The sequence below is a fragment of the Rhinolophus ferrumequinum genome, chromosome 15 (assembly GCF_004115265.2).
Source record: "Rhinolophus ferrumequinum isolate MPI-CBG mRhiFer1 chromosome 15, mRhiFer1_v1.p, whole genome shotgun sequence".
NCBI lineage: Eukaryota > Metazoa > Chordata > Mammalia > Chiroptera > Rhinolophidae > Rhinolophus > Rhinolophus ferrumequinum.
In genome coordinates, this window is record NC_046298.1 from 40,116,384 (window position 1) to 40,132,942 (window position 16,559).

A 16,559-nucleotide genomic window follows, 5' to 3' on the forward strand; every position below is an offset into this window, starting at 1 on the left:
CAGAGAAGCCTGGTTGCTGATTTGTTTGGTTTCCAAACCTCTGGGTTCTGTCAGCCTTGCAGATCACTGACCCACCTCACTGAACTAGTTAAAAATACAAGCACTCCCAAGGAGCACAGCACGCGCGAACAGGCTGGGAGTGTTTATGACCCCAAGGCAGTATTTCCTCTGACAGATGAGGAAACTGAAGCCCAGAAAGGCGGGCAAGCCTGTGGTAGCAGCTGGCAGATGATTTAGCATCCTGCCCACCCTCCAGACTGATACTGTACTGGGCCACGAACTCCAGGATTGGTACCAGGCCCAGGCTCTCATCAGGTCCTTCCTCCAGCCCAGTTAAGAAACAGTCCTAGGGAACCTTGATGTCCACCTATGCCCTTTCCAGGGCACTTTTATTGGCGCCATTTGTAAAAGGCCTTTCCCATCAGCCCCCAAGCCTTTGCTTTCTCTTTCTGAGAAGGCAGCTGGCTTCTGGTCCTGGCCCCATGGGCAATTCACACACTTGGTCTGATGCTGCTGCCACACACGTGACACTCTGGGCGCAGGTCCCTGTGCAATTCCTTCTCCAGCTCTGGGGAGGAGAGGAAGGTAGAGGGCCAGGTCTGTGTGTGGAAGGTGTGCCCTAGCCCCAGTGCCCAGTGTGGCTGAAGCCCAGGGTGAAGGTGGGGGGGTAAATCAGAGATCCTGAGAGAGGCCCTTAGGCCAGAGAAGTGTGTGGAGGAGGCCAGCGCAGTAGCCCAGGGGAGATTTGCATGGGGGCAGTGCGTGCCCACAGCCCAGGGTCAGGGACGTGATGTGCAGGGGGCCTTCGGTGAGTGTGTGGCTGTGTCTCCTGCCCTTTGGGATCTGCATGCCTGAGCCCCTGGTCTCCTGAAGCTGAAAGAACACACCTGGGGGTGGGGATTGAGGGAGCTTGGAAAGGAAACTCAGCTGGAAGTGGTTTAGGCCTCAGCGCCCACATCCTGTCGGAAGAGCTGTCAAGGCGCCAGGCTATCAGGGGGCCTGGCCATCTATCGGTCTGTCGGTCTGTCGCAGTCCTCAGAGCTGCCAGAGTGATGGTCCCCTAGTGGCAGAGATGATCTTCGTCCTCCAGGGGAGAAGGTGGCCTGGAGCCTAGGAGGTGGGGTCAGTCCTGCCAGATCCAGGATCAGGAGGCCTCAGTGGGGCGCCGCCCCCCCTCCTCCTCCATCAGCAACAGGCGGCGCCGGCCAGCCTCGTAGTCAGCCTCGTCCACACTGACCAGCAGGCGGACAGCCTCCCGGCCCACGGCCTCACGCAGGGCCTCAGTTAGGAACACACCCCGCAGGGCCTGCAGCAGGGCACCACTCAGGTAGTCGCCCCAGAAGGCGTCCAGATAGGAGAGCTCTGAGAATTTGATGTCGCACACCACGGAGCCCAAGTCTCGGGAGCGGAGCACTGCAGTGGCCTGCCCGAACACGTCCAGCTGCCGCGCCAGCGCCTGGGGCCGCCGGGACGCCACTCCTTGCTCCAAGGCCGGCCCGTGTTCACAGTACTCTGCTCGCACCCTGAGCCGAATGTCTGTGAGGAAGAAGGGACTGGTCAGTGAGGGGCCGAAACCAACACCCAGCACAGGGGGACCAGGCGAACCGCCACCCTCTCTCCCTCCCTCCCTCGAGCCGCCTCTGCAGGCAACTCCAGCTGCCCCCACATCCTTCCCCCTTCTGGTAACCACACCCAACTACGGGTAACACCTTCACATGGCTTCCCTCCTGTGGTCTGGCCTCTGTTATCTCTTGACCTGGCAGCCTCCTCCTCTTTCCCTCACGTGCCCCACTCCAGCCTCATCCTCTCCTTGCTTCTCCCCCCACCACCAGGCAGGTTCCGCCTGGCCCTGCCTCCCTTTCAGCTGGGGATGTTTTGTCCACAGGACTTGCTCCCTCACTTCCTTCAGGTCTTTGCTCAAATGCCACCTTCTCAATGAGGCCTACCCCGACCACCCTATGTAAAACTTTCCCCCCACCCCCTGGCCCCCAGCATTCCCAGTTCCCATACCCTGCTCTACTTTTCCCAGCGAGCTTATCACCTTCTCACCTTTCTGTCATGCTTATCACCTGTCTCCCCACAATGTGAGCTCCCTGAAGAACGGAATTTTTGTCTGTTTCATTCACTTGTATAGCCCTGTGGCACACAGTAGGTGCTCAATATATACTCCTATTTGTGGAAAAACCAATGCATGAATGAATGGACTTGCCTTTCACGCAACCAGCCTCACCCTTCCTCCCCCTTAAATAGTAAGATTCATGTGGGGCCAACCATCTCCCCAGCCCCCTACCCGCCCAGCAAACACCAAGCACAGGAGACTCGAGGCTGGAGCTGGGCCAGCTCTACTGGAACCAAGTACTACTGTCTTTCCACAGAAGCTAAGATGGAGCCCTAAGCCTGGAACTGCTGGGGGCCATATGCCACCAGGAGGGGAGGAAATGAAGCCTACACCAGTGATAGAGAAGGAGACTTCTGAGCTCATCACATGAGTTCCAGCTACAATTTCCTTTCTGCTTAAGCCAGTCTGAGTTGAGTTTCTGTCACTTACCACCCTCATCAGCCCAAATGAGGTGGCAGCTATGCACAGGAGACAGGACACAGGACTTCTAAGACTATCCTTGTAAATGTGACCTTGGGAATATCACCTCCTTTTGGGATTACTGAATTCACACTATGAAGAGGGACTACTAACAGAAAACCTCCTCTCCACACGTGGCACAGGCTGTCCTGAGGATCAGCTGTAAGCTGGAAATACCAACAGCAGTCCACACCACACACCACAGAGTGCTGCCTGCCAGGTACCACTCCAAGTGCTGGACTCCTATGAACTCACTGAATCTACAAACTACCCTGAGAGGCAGGCCCTGTTATCACTCCCAATGTACAGAGGAGGAAATGGAAGCAAAGAGAAGTGCAGTGACTAGCTCAAGGTCGCATGGCCAGGCAGTGGCAGCACTCGACAGAGGTCACGGAACCTCCCAGGCCTGAGAGAGCAGCTTTGGGTCAATGGAGCCGATTCCAACCTAGGAGCTTCAGGCACTGGCTGTGTTACCTGGGACAAGTCACAACATTCGAGCCCAGGTTCCTGCCTAAACCAGGGGACAATTACTGCTGTGAAGGATTAAGAGGATTAAAAAGAGCGAAGAATCGAAAGGAACTAGCTGGCACTGTGCACACACGGTGCCCAACAGGTGCTCCAAGAATGGCAGCCACCAACAGCTCGGATGTGCCAAACACTTTACTCTGGGGATTCAGCAGGATCAGCCCTGTGGGGCAGAGGACACATTCAACCCATCTGACAGATGAAGAAACTGAAGCTCTGGGAGCGGAAGTGTCATACCCCGGACTCCCTTCACCTTTCACAGACCATGTCAGCAGCAGAGCACAAAGTAGAAAGCTGAGGGTTCCTGTTCCCTCAGATGAGTTCTCAGCATCTCCCACTTCCTCCTCCCACCCCAAACCCCAAACCCTTCCTCTTTCTGTCTTGAGGTGAACCTCACCCTCTCTGCTCAAGGCCCAGGGAAACCTGCCTGGCCTTGGCCCTCAGGACTTCCCACGGCACTCAGGCCGGCTCCCTTCATTCTAAGGACCAGGTAAGACCTCTGGTCCCAAATCCTTGACTCCTATGAATGACCATGCCCTCAGTTGACATGGGCCAGGGGGCAGGGGACTGGGAGGAGCAGCACCTGTCCAAGGCCATATGGGGCTGCTCAGTGACAGAGGCACAGCCAGGTGGCGGAGTCCGACAGACCTTGAGGCGAGTCCCGGCTCTGCCACACTCTAGCTGTGGGGCCTTGGGCATGTGACCTCAACTCTCTGAGCCTCAGTTTCCCCATCTGAAAAACATAAACAAACAAGAGGTCCCTACTACACGGTGGGATCATGAGGATTAAATGAGGCAACTTGGGAAATGCTTGACCTAGGGCCTGCATCACAGAAAGCACTCAGAAACAGGAACTGCGATTTCAACACCCGCCTCTAATCCCACAGCCCCTGCCCAGGCCCTGCCCTCTGAGCCAACCTCCTCTCATCTCCTCCTTCAATCCCAGCTACGTCCTCCCATTCGCTGGCCTCCAGTCACCAGGGAAGCGCTCCCAGCACCTGCCTTACTCACTCACAAAACGGCCGACCCACCGCCTCTGCCCAGAACACCCCCCGTCACCCACAGTGCCCCACCCGGGTGAACCCTCTCTGAGATCACCTTTCTCCTCAGCACAAGCTGCTGCTACACGTGTGGCATAAAGAGCCTCCCGAGGCCCCCCGACAACACGGGAGACAGAAGACAGACAGAACCAGGGTGGGCTCGTGTGTGTCTTGTTCATTCTTTCATTCAAAAGCTATTTACTGAGTGCCGGGAACATGGGGGTGACACGAGCACCCTGACACAAGTGGAACTGGAAGGAGCACTTCCCGTGTGCCTGGCCCACCCAAGTCCCTCCCCTGCCTCAGGCCCCGGAATCCTCGCAGCACCTCATTATCCCCATTTATAGAGGAGGAAACCCTTCACCAGACCACAGTCCAACCTTGGGCTAAAACACAAGAGGACAGCACACAGCAAGAGGAGGGCAAAGGAGAAGCTCCATTTCTGAAGCGCTCCCTCTCTGGCCCTAAATCGTAGCACGTAGAGCAATCTCTCCTTGACTCCTACCAAAATGATTTAGTAACAATAGGTGACACCTCTATAGTACTTACCGCAGGCTGGCTCACACTTCACACCTACTGGTCTTTTGGATCATGCCTGCAACCTTATGAGGCAGTGCTATTATCCCCTTTTTGCAGATGGGGAAAATGAGGCACAGGGGATGAGTCACCTGCCCAAGGCCACAAAGGCAGGAAGGGGCAGAGCTGGAATTCCAACTGAGGTACCTGGCTCCAGAGCCTGAACTCTTAACGACCCCATCCTGCGTGCTGCCTCTCACAATCATACACAGAAATCTATAATTAAAAGACATCCTGAGGGCAAGGACAGAAAATTATAGAGAGCAAGGTATAATTTAGATTGAAACGATCAGAGAGGACCTCTCCAGGAAATGACATTGGAAGTGAAATGTGAAGGAGGACAAGTAGATGGAGACAGGAAAGCAGGAGAGAAGGGACGAGCAGCATCCTCAGGACAGAGAAAGTCACATTCAAGTCCAGAGGCCGAAAATGAACCTGGAGTATTCACAGGCTGAGGGCCTGTATGGCTGGGTCACCGTGGAGAAGGAGGACACAAGGGGACAATTGAAGGGGCGGGGCCAACCACATCCTGGCAAGCCCAGGGCAGGAAGTCTGGGACCTCCTGAGGTGACCACATCTCTCCGCACTTCAGTGGCCCCCTCTGTGACACACCCTAACCCCACTACCTGCTCCCATGGGCCCACTGTGAGGATTACATGAGTGGATGGATGCAGGTTAAGAGCAGAGGCCAGGGCCTGGCACATAATGAGCCCTCCAAGTACAGGTGGGTGGTTGGGAACAGGACCAGAGCAGCAGTCCCGGAAGGCCGCAGGTGGCTGGCCCAGGATGGAAGCAGCAGACATGGAGAGAAGTGGATGGACTGGCCCAGGTGTGATAGTGAGGGGTGAGGCAAGAAAGGTACTGAGCATTCATGCGACCTGGGCTGGAGGCTGGTTGAGTTGTTTCCAGTGGCCAGAAATACCAAGCGTTTGTCAACAGTTCCTCTCCACTTGGGCAGCTGTAGGAAAATGTTCCCTGGCCCCAGAGCAGAGGGTGGGGCTATGTCTTCCTAGAGAGGGGAGCTGCTCCTGCCTCTTGCACTCAGGTGAGCCCCAGCACCCTCCTGTCCTCCAAACCCACACGTCATCAGTCTCTCTTCTTGGACAGAATGAGACACCAAGGAAAATGGGAAGGACCTCCTAGTGGGGAACCAGGGAATGTAGGAGGGGCAGGCCCCAGACCACGTGAGCAGATAAGCAGCCTTGTGTGCCAGGCCCTGAGCTGGGTATGGTTGGGGGCCAGAGATAATCTCACTCAGGTTCTTCCCTCTGCAAGTGCCTAGTAGGGCCGCTGGAGACAGAGGACCTGAGCTCCCATGGTGCATGGCGAAGAGAGGCAGCCAGTGTGCTACCTTCGCCACCAGGGCAGGGCCAGCACCACCGTCCTCTGGACAACAGGAAGACCCCTCCCTTCCTCCAGTCTTCCCCAGACACAGCCAGAGTCATGGCGTCAAATGTAAAGTTCTTCAACCTCTACTGAACTAGTGGTCAAGGCAATAAGGAGAAGCTGCCACCAACGTCAGAGAAAGGTAAGGGCAAAATCCCAGCTAGGAAGTGAGCTTGAAAAAACAACATGAAACCAGAAGCTGATCAAGCCTCTCCGTCCCAACTACCAATTTTCCGGAAATACAGACCACAGGGGAACACATTCAATCAACCCTACCACAGGATGCAACTGGCAAAATCCAGTCTTTGGGAAAGGCTATGGGGCTACTTTTAACAAATACAGTGTAAGGGAATGGGGGGGAGAGAACACAGATGGCAGGGGAGTCCGATAGATGAGGAGAGACTTAGAAGAACCAAGACTTATGAGACGATTGGAAATTTGAGCATTCATTAGACATTTTATAATAAAAAATTGTGAATTTTTTTTAGAGCATTCTTATCCTTTAGAAGTACACAGTGAAAAACCTACACATGAAATCACAGGACACTTGCAACTGATTCCCAAATAAAATGGCGGATGAAAGAGCATCAGCCACAAGTGACAACGCTTGAAGCTGGGTGATGGAGAGCCAGGGTTCGTTACACTCGTCTGTTTGCTTCTGTATCTTCTACACAGAAAGTATTGGGGAAAAAGCGAAGCGCAGCCTGTTATTCAAATTCTCCAATTGCTTTCCAACATTTTAAAAAATGTGAAGCCCTGATCCATGGTTCACAGCCCGCAGGACGGGCTCCTGGTCACCTCTCTTGCCTTTACCTCCTAGCAGCCTCCTCTGCTCCCTTCGATTCAGCCCCGCCAGCTCCCGCCACCTCTTCACCACCGTGGCGCACTCCCACTCCAGCCTTGGCTCCTGCTGTCCCCTCTATCTCAGTTTTCTTCCCCAGCCATCCACACGCTCTTCTAAGAGGCCTTCCTAGACTACCCAATGTAGAAAATACATCTAAAACTGCATCCTCCATCACTCTCTACCCCTTTGCTCTGCTTTGTTTCTCTTCTCGACTGACATCTGACATCTCTGTCTCCTGGCTTTCTCCTCCCACCAGAACTCAAGCTCCGTGAGGGCAAGAGCCTCCCATCCTTGCGGTGCCTAGCATATAGTAAGTGCTTTATAAATATATGTGGAATTACCAAATGAACAAACCCCGAGTTTCAGCCCAGCTCCACCCCTACCATCTACAATGGGGGCCATCACCCCTATACCTCAATGCTATCTTGAGACTTCAAGGTCAGGTGGTACCACACCCAGCACAGTGGCCAATGGATGGCCCTGAGAGAGAGACCAGGACCCCCACCCGACCCGTCATGCCCTATTCCTTACACTCTTGGGCCCTGTGGAGTTTAGTCTGGTTCTGCCCCTCAATGGAGGGCAGCCTACTGAGGGTCAATCAACCACAGCTATCACAGGTAAGGAGGGGACAAGAATGACAGGATCCTTCCTCACTCAAGTCTGGAAAGGCCTCCTTCTACCCCTGGGACTGGGCTTCTTTAAAGGTAAGCTAGCTCCACTTTTAGAGGGGAAAACCAGGGCCCTACTGGATAAGCCTCACTCCAGCCCCACCCTGCCTCTGAGTCAGCAGTCAGACCTGCTCACCCATCCCCCCCCAAGAGCCAGCCACACCCCATGAAGAACCATCCTGCCCTCAAGGAAAAGACCTGATGCCTCTACTGGCAAAACCCCTCCCCAGCCTCAGCTTGGCGTGCTCCCTAGGGAGGCAGTGACTCCTTGGGCCGCACAGCCAGCCTGGTGACCCTGGTAATTACCCCTGAGTCGGGGTAGAGTCACGACCAGGCAGCCATCCCTTGAAGCCGGGGCTTGTCTGAGATCACAAGTCGGCTCTATTGGTCTGTGCCTCCGGACTCACCCGGCACAGGTATCTGCAGCCTCATCTATGGAGTGGATGTGGCGCCCAGTCTGAGGGCCTCACCCGGGAGGCAGCAGGCATTGGTGCCCTGTGGGCTGGAGGAGGCGCTGCCGATGGCAGGAGGGAGCTGCAAGGTATTCTGGGCAACGTAGAGTGGCTGCAACTTTGGACCTTCCCACCTGCAATTCCAATCCTCCCACCTCCGCCTGAGCATCTCCCCACCTGATCCCCTCTATGTCCACAGGCTTGCCCAACCCAGAAGACGGGATACCAGAGAGGTGGGCAGGGGGAGTGTGTGAGAGACAGTGTGCCCCCCAGACCTGTGTCCTCCCCTCAGGATCAGGTGGAATTCCTCAAGGGCAAGGTCTGAGCGTAAGTGTCCACAGCAGAGTCCCCCAGCCCGCCCAGCTCAAGCTGTCTGCAGGTCCGCTCAGCCCATGTCTTCGTTTCCTTAGTCCAGCCCCCTTCTCACCCTCTCCACTGCGACCACTCCAGGCCGGACCGCCCCTTCTTACTGGACTGGGCAACCTCGTCCCCCATTTCCCTGTTCCTACTTCGTTTAATTGCCTTAACATGCACCCAACAGAGCATGTGCCATGTGTCCAGAGCTGTTCTAAATACTTTACAAATCCTAACTCATTTATTAACTGTCTTCCAGACGGGCTCAGAGTTCCTTGAAAAACAGCTGTCAAACTGCCTCACCTCCCCCGGCTCGAAAGCCTTAATAGCACTTGATTCACAGAATAAAATCCAAACCCCCATCCGCTCTGAGGCCTGCCTGGCTCCTCCAGGGTCCCCACCCTCTCTTCATCGCACTTACTATTCAAAGTGAGTTTCAGTTTCACAGGTCTGTCACTGTACTGGAAAGAGGGTCACCTCCACAAGGGCAGGGACCTTACCGCTATTCCCACCCCAAACACATGGCCGTCAGTGAGAAAACTGGTATGTAGCAAAGGTCCGGGAAGGCCCAGTTCCGAGTATATGAGCATTAACTCATTTTCTCTTTCCACAACCCTGGTTGGAAGGTACCATTACCAGCCTCAGAGAGGAAACTGAGGCACAAAGGGGTTCAGTGCCCTGCCCGAGATCAACCAGCCTATTTAAGTGCCAAAGCCGGAGTTAAATCAGACAGCCTGTCTCAGGGTCCCATTTGCACCCCTGCAGAAGAAAGGACTGTTGAATAAATATACCCCTGCAAAGGTTGGCTGAATAAACGAATGAAATTGGGGCTAGGGAAGGTTTCCTGGAGGAAGCGGCACAGCAAGATGGCAACAGAAAGGACAAGGATCCCACTGTGCTAAACAGAGGGATGGGAGCGAGTGCTCGCCCGCTGGGTGTCCACAGGGGTGCCGCACCCAAACAAATGCCCGCTCCTCCTGTCCTCTGGCTCTGCAGCCTGCCAGGCACTGTACGTGCATTCCCCAAGGACCACAGACACCTACCACAGGTCACTTTGCCTTCCGAGGCAGGTCTGGCTGGCTCCTGCTGCTGCTGCCGGGGGGCGGCTGGGCCTCCTCTCCGACGCCGTCTGGCACCACCACTGGGCCGGCCCCGACTCCGCCGCTGCCGCTTGGTTGGTGGGGAGCCTGAGCAGAGAGAGATGGGGTTACTGAGGATCGGGATGATAGGTAGGGGACCAAGGCGGTGCCCGGGGAAGAGATCGAGGCTGGTGTCTGCACAGTGAGACCTTGGGTGAGGCCCTCTGTTTCCTGTGCCTCAGAAGTCTCGTTCATCAGGTGAGGAATAAGTATAACCTAGCATCATCTAGAAGGGCAGACGAGCATGATCCCTCACAGCAGTCCCACTCCCAGGTGTGACCCTAGAGAAATCACTGCACGCTCACACCAGGAGACCAGCATGGCAACAGCCACTGAGCACTGTTTATAGTTATTAAGTGTGTACACTGCAAATAAGGTAAATGCCCAGCAAAAAGAATAGAGAGTAATTTCCAGCATGTTTAGTGAAGGAAAGCAATGTGCAAAAGAAATGTCTACAGGGGTGGCCAGTTAGCTCAGATGGTTGGTTGCTGGTTCGATCCCCGCATGGGCCGCTGTGAGCTGTGCCCTCCTTAAAAAAAAAAAAAGTGTCTACAGTTTGTGATACTTCACATACAAAAGGAGAAGAGGGGGTGGTCGGTTGGCTCAGTTGGTTGGAGCGTGGTGCTAATAACACTAGGGTTGCTGGTTCTATTCCTGCATGGGCCACCGTGAGCTGCGCCCTCCAATAATAATAATAATAATAATAATAATAATAATAACAACAACAACAAAGAATAACTGCACTTTAAGAAGAAAAAAAAGAAGATACAAGAATATATATATATTTCATATTTTTGCAAGATGAAACACTGTAAGGATAAATCAAGGATGAAATTGAAAATGAGAATGAAAGTAAGAATGACACTGGTTACCTATTTGGTTAGGGAGAACAATAGTGGAAGTGATACTTCTAAGAACATCTTGTTTACATAAGTTACTTTTCACATATTCAAAAAACTTCACAGACAGAAGAAACAAACCATAAAATTAAACACAAACAGATACAAATGAATCTAATTGTATATACAATTAGTAACATGAACAGGACAAAACAATTACTTCAAGCTACTTGGAAGAATATTCTGACTGCAAACTCTCAATAGATATACTCTGAGGTGAAGAACCACAAATACATGGTTTCCTTCAGTGCATAGTCAGCAGTGATATTAACATTGTAATTTTAAAGCTATTTTTTCTTGTTGTAAAATAAAGCAAATAAATCCACATCTCAATGTTATTAAGAACAATTATTTTCAGTGTAAGAGAAAAAATCTTTGTTATGTGAATTTTGAATTAAAAATACTAATATGAACTTTCAAATAGTAAATTTATTGGGGTGAAGTTGGTTAATAAAATTACATACGTTTCAAGTGTACAATTCTATAATACATCTGTATATCTGTATATTACATTGTGTGTTCATCACCAATATGAAGTTTCTAACTCTATTCACTACAATGCACACACTCAGCACATCTTGGTCTCTAAATAAATACCACTGTCCCTAAAAGATACCAGGCTTCTGGAAACAGCTGATTCCAAGGCTAGGGAGGGGAAAATACAAGTGAGCCCAGGACATCTTGCAGTGCCACAAAGCAGGAAGCACGTAATGATGGAGACATGTCAAAAAGACATAGGAGGTAGTCGATCTGAACATCAGATAGAATGACTCATTGATTATAACACAGCAAATAAATATGAACGCATGAGTTCATAGTTCAACAACAACAACAACAAAACACAAAAAAGGAGGGGAAGGGAGAGAAAAGGAAAACTCTTGAAAGAATGCCAGCTAACAGATGTAGAAAAAGAACTAGAAAATAACCATTTTTCAAATACCAGTGTAATACATGCTTCAGACAGAGATCACCAATGGATGCTAAGCCCACCGGGGCTGTTGGGAAACATGATGTGCCAAAGTGTCATCCCATAGATTGTCTACTAATCATAAAGGGGGAAAAATGTCCCTTTATAAAGGACAAATATGGCAGACACCACCTTAACCAAGTGATCAAACTCACAATAGGAAAACTAGACCTTCTGCTTCCTGATATGCTCCAACGCCAAGCACACACCATCAACCAAGGAACATTCCTGCCAAAAACGTGGAACCTGAGTCGAATCAAGCCTCCAGACCCAATTCCCACTTAGGAAAAATGGGGGACAAGAGGGACAATTTAAATGACACCATCAGACACTTCTGGAAACAACTGGGACACTCTACAAAACAGCTGGTCTTGTAGGGTAAAAGTCAACGTCATGGGAAAAAAAGAAAATGGTATGGGATGGGGGAGGCATTTCAGTTCTATAATAAGAGGTTAAGTAGACGTAATAAATGAATTCATAACAACTCAACTATGAGTGGATCCTGAAAGGAGAGACAATCTTAAGGAGATAAGAAAATGGACCATCAAGACATCGGAGAATTTGTGCTTACTTTCTTAGGTACGATAATGGTCTTGAAGTGGTAGAAGAGAATCTCCTTATTCTCAGGAGAGGCCGACTGATTTAGGGGTAAAGTGTCCTGATGCCTAAAATTTACTTTCAAAGAGTTCAACTAAAACACCAGAATTATGGATTCACATATGTAAAGCAAAAATGGCAAATGTTAAAGTTATTGACTCTAGGTGGGTAAAACATGAGCATATTCACTGTACTAATCTTTCAACTTCTCTGCATATTTGAAATTACATTTGAATAATTAAAAAACTGGGAGAGGGAGATAGATTGGATAAATTAATAGGCACACCAATTAAAAGATACCAGTTGGAGTTACTCAACATAAATAACCTCTGCAACATGTCCAGCAAAGACAGCCATGTCAAGAATGATGAACCCATAATGTGATGCCATTTAGATGAAACATAAATCATCTAAATGGCATATGAGAAACAATTCCGTATGTTACTTCCAGACACATGCTTTTGTAGCAACAGTAAACACACACAAGGCAAAAATGAGACAGAATGGCCCCTTGGGCCCCTTCCTTGATGGTCAGGATTGGGGAGGTTCATCAGGGTTCAGAAACAAGAAAAGGACACCACGTCGCGCCCACCCAGCTGGACTCACCTGTCTCCCACTGGCCCTGCTGAGCATCTGAAGAACTGCTTGACTGCCGACGGCGATGGCAGCTGCCCTCTGTCCTCTTTGAAGAAGAGCTGGAGTTGCCATAGTTGTAGCGTTCTGGAGACACTGTGGGGAGAGAATGGAAAGAAGTATTCATAGCCTCCAGCCCCTCCCAGGCCCAGCCTCCAATTCCCATCCCCTGAGACGAATGCCTGCCCCACAGGGTACCTGAGTTCCCCAGAGGTCAGAGACCAGATACTCACTCCCCCTCCAACACCTCCTTCCTAGTGGTTGCTCGATGCCTCCTGACATAGAGGACTCATCACCTCCTGGGGCCACCCGACCCAGGTCTACAGCTGCTCCAAGTTATTCCATAAACTGACTCATGGTCAGGATCCCTACAATGTTACCCCCCATCAACTGCCCCCCCCCCCCGCTCTCCCTGATGCCCCAAGGAGTGAGCAGGCCTCTCTGCAGACTCCCCAAATCTTCTCTTCCAGAGCCTGACCTCCTGATATATTTTTCCAAAAGTGATGTCAGTTCTTCCCTAACGCTGCGCTTCTGCTGGTTATCCAAATCCCATGGGCTTACCGTGGGCAAGGTAGTCTCACGATCCCCCTCCCCAAACTAGCCACCGCCTCAACAGCTCAAGGCCTATGCAGCGTGGGGTTCCTGTGCCTTAAACCTTCCCAGCTCCTCAAGACTGCTAACCTTTCCTCACAAGGATTAAGGGCATCAACTCTAGATACAAGCCAGCTGGGTTTGAATTCTAGCTCCCACTTTCTAGCTATGTTATCTGCAAGCCCCTGTGATGTGGCTTCTCATCTCCTCTGCCCTTGCTTTGGTCCCGTCTGCTCGCTCCTGCCACACTGGTTTCTGATGATGCCAAACTCATTCCTGCTTCAAGGCTTGAAAGCTTGCCTTTCCCTCTCCCTAGAATTTTTCTCCTCTGAGATCTATGCACAGTGGCACCAGTTCAGCCTCAGTTCAAATGTCACATTCTCAGAAAGGTCTTGACTGGTTATCCAATCTAAGGGGGCCTCCCTTCACTTAGTGGAGCTCCCTACCCTCTATATTCCATTACCTTTTTTTTAGTCTTTCTACAACCATATGTAAATTGTTTATGTTTTAATGTCTGATTCCCCCACTAAATGTAAGCCTCATGGAACAAATACTTTGTCAGATGGTCACCCTGTATCTCCTGTGCCGTCATACAGGATTCAGTTCTTATATATGGACAAGTTGCTTAACTTCTCTACATCTGATGTTTTCCCTGTACAGTGGGACAGTAACAGGACTTCCTCATGGGATTACCAGCAGAATACAAAGTGATAGTTCGTATGAAGGGCTTATGCTGTGCCTTGCATGAAATAAGCCCTCCATAAAGTGGTCACAAACATTATTATTGATGAGGCCAAATTCCACCAGCTCGCCCCTCCCAAAGCCATGCCTCCTCCCTCTTGCGTTTCTCATTGCTACTCTGTGAGGAGGGGAGAGTGGGGTGGGACATAGGCTGTCTGATATTGCGCTGTCCATATCAGGGCACCATAGGGGCCCAGATGGGGAAGAAGGCCCTTTAACCACCGAAGTCTCTCGCCCTTCCATTCAACCATACCTGGCCGGCGCCGCTTGCGCGCCAGGTGCGGCAGCAAGTCGTGCCGGGCCAACACGCGCAGGAGCTGCCCTAGAAAACGCAGGTTGCTCTCGTCGCACTGCCCGCGACGCTCCAGCTCCAGCAGCAGCTCCAGGCCGCTACGAGCGCGGGACAGGCCGCCAGCGGCGCCGGGAGCCTCGTCCAGCAGGAAAGCCAGCAGCTCCAGTTCACACTCGGTCAGCTGCCCGCCCACGACCTCGAACATACGATGAAGCGACAGCATCCCGTAGTAGTCCAGGCACTCATCCTCCTCCCAGCTCGGGGCAGGGGTCGACCCAGACAGCGCCATACCCGGGGGAGAGGGGCGGAACAAGCTCGAACCAGGGCCTAGAACCCACTCAACGGGGAGGGGGGGAGGTCAGCGACGCGGGGGCCTGGCCCCTTCTCCGCCAGTGTGTCTCCCCGATCCCATCCCGCGGGGCAGGGCCACCCTCACACTTCAGTCGTCTCAGCCTCCCCCTTCCCCGGAAAGGAATGGTATCGCCCTAGGTCCCCTAGTAACAGGTTGAGACGCCAGACCCCACTAGACCGATTAGTCTATCCTGCCGAGTCCGAAAGCCCCTCCCCAGGTGGAATGTTCCGAACCAGCCTCCGGAACCGACTAAGTGATTCGGTCTGAACAAGACTGCGGGCCCACCCCGAGGCACCCTGCCGACTGCCCTTTGACTCTGGGTAGCACTGTCTGGATGTGACCCTCGGCTCGGTCCAGTGGTACTGTCCGATGAGCCTCATCGCTCCACCCAATTGGTACCATCCCAAAGTGACCCTCTGCCCCCTACAAGTGGGACCGACTCTAAGTAGCCCTTCTCTCCATACAGGTGGTGCTGTCCGAACCCGACCCCCTCGCCTTGTAAGGGTGGTACCGCCCTCTCCCCAGCTCCCAGGTGGTTCCGTCTACCCGCCACCAGTCGCCCTTAGGCCTCTCTGGATCCTCACCGGAATCCGGCGTCTAACGACTCCTGGGCGACGGCCGCAGCCACTTGTTTTGGATCTTTCTGGCACCTTCTCTATTATTACGCCTGCGTCACCTCGCCCCTCCTTCCTTCCTCCAACTCGCGCAGGTGCGACCGCCACGCCCCTTAGGCGCAAGCGCAGAGAGAGGCTTTCAAGCCCCACCCCTCCAGGCCCGCCCTCAACGGTAGCGTCTGGGTCGGCCTGCGCTGCGCCTGCGCAAAGCGTGTGTTGTTCCGCGTCTGAGTTGAATTTGGTACACGGTTGCAGGGCTGTTTCTGCCGGTTCGTGACGCAAACCGCCGGGTCCTTGTTGCCCCACGTCACGACCTTTCGGAACGACTCATCTCATGGACTACAGCTCCCTCTTAAAGACGACATAGACGCCTACATTACCACTGCCCCCAGCCCCTGGCAAAGGACCACAATCATGACGGTCCTGGCTCAGAGTAGTGCCCAGGTTCTTTTGATCGGGACTCGGACGCCCTTCCATTAGACTGCTCCTTACTCCTAATGGCAACCAGGAACCCGCAACCCAGCTGTACTATCTCATGATCCCGACTAGAATCCCTCCTTGTCCAACAGACGCCCTCCCTCCCCCCCCCCCCCCCCCCCCCGCCATCTATAAGATCCTTCTGAGCAAGACAAGGACTCCCTCACCTCATGTTAGGAACCAATGTCTCCTCCCAGATGTCAGTAGGCCCCTCCAGCATCCATCATGAACCCAACTCCCCCCCCCCCATAACTCCTCCGAGTCTCTGCCCTCCAAGGTCATGGGATCTCCCAATACCCCCATCTCTAACCTGCAACTGGTGTTCAGGCTGCATGGGGGAGCCTGGGGTGTGGTGGCCACCCCGCTCCCAACTTACGTGAGTCAAGGTCAGGGCCCGCACGTGCCTTGAGACAAGTCCCCTCCTGGACTGGTTCCCACTTCCGGAATTATTTCCCCTTCGGAGGCGGGAGACCTAGGTACTGCCTGGCACTGGTTCAGCACTGGCTCTGCTTGGGCTGCAGCAGGGACCTTGGAAGAGTCCCTTCCCCTCTTTGATGGCAACTGTAACCTATTGAAGCCCAGTCCTGGGTCGAACACACAGTGGGTACCCAATCAGCTAATATCATTAAATCAACCGAAGAGTGGGAGGGAAGGGAAAGCAAACTGGGAAGGACTACGTCAATGTTAAATGAGTTATAGTGAGCACCCACGATGTATCAGGCCCTGCGCTGAGCGTTTTTATGTGTTTGATTTCATCCAATTCCATCAACAGCCTTGCACATGATTCCAGCCCATTTTACACAGGAATAAAAGGCCGAGAGAGGGGAATTACCC

General features: G+C 52.6%; 1 protein-coding gene across 3 annotated transcripts; it reads right to left on the minus strand.

Annotated features, from left to right (window-relative positions):
* Positions 1-613: 613 nt before the first annotated feature.
* On the minus strand, positions 614-16,534 carry DEDD2 (death effector domain containing 2). 3 transcript variants are annotated; one of them, XM_033128056.1, is made up of 5 exons: positions 16,102-16,534; positions 14,244-14,609; positions 12,632-12,754; positions 9,467-9,610; positions 614-1,536 (listed from the first exon to the last, which is right to left on the minus strand). In XM_033128056.1, the coding sequence occupies exons 2-5, from the start codon at positions 14,569-14,571 to the stop codon at positions 1,145-1,147; spliced, it is 987 nt and encodes a 328-aa protein (XP_032983947.1). In that variant the 5' UTR covers positions 14,572-14,609; positions 16,102-16,534; the 3' UTR covers positions 614-1,144. The 3 variants fall into 3 exon arrangements, with proteins under 3 accessions (XP_032983947.1, XP_032983948.1, XP_032983946.1); XM_033128057.1 differs by lacking the exon at positions 16,102-16,534 and adding an exon at positions 15,219-15,377 and having other exon boundaries at positions 14,244-14,619; XM_033128055.1 differs by lacking the exon at positions 16,102-16,534 and adding an exon at positions 15,219-15,354.
* Between the last annotated feature and the right edge of the window lie 25 nt (positions 16,535-16,559).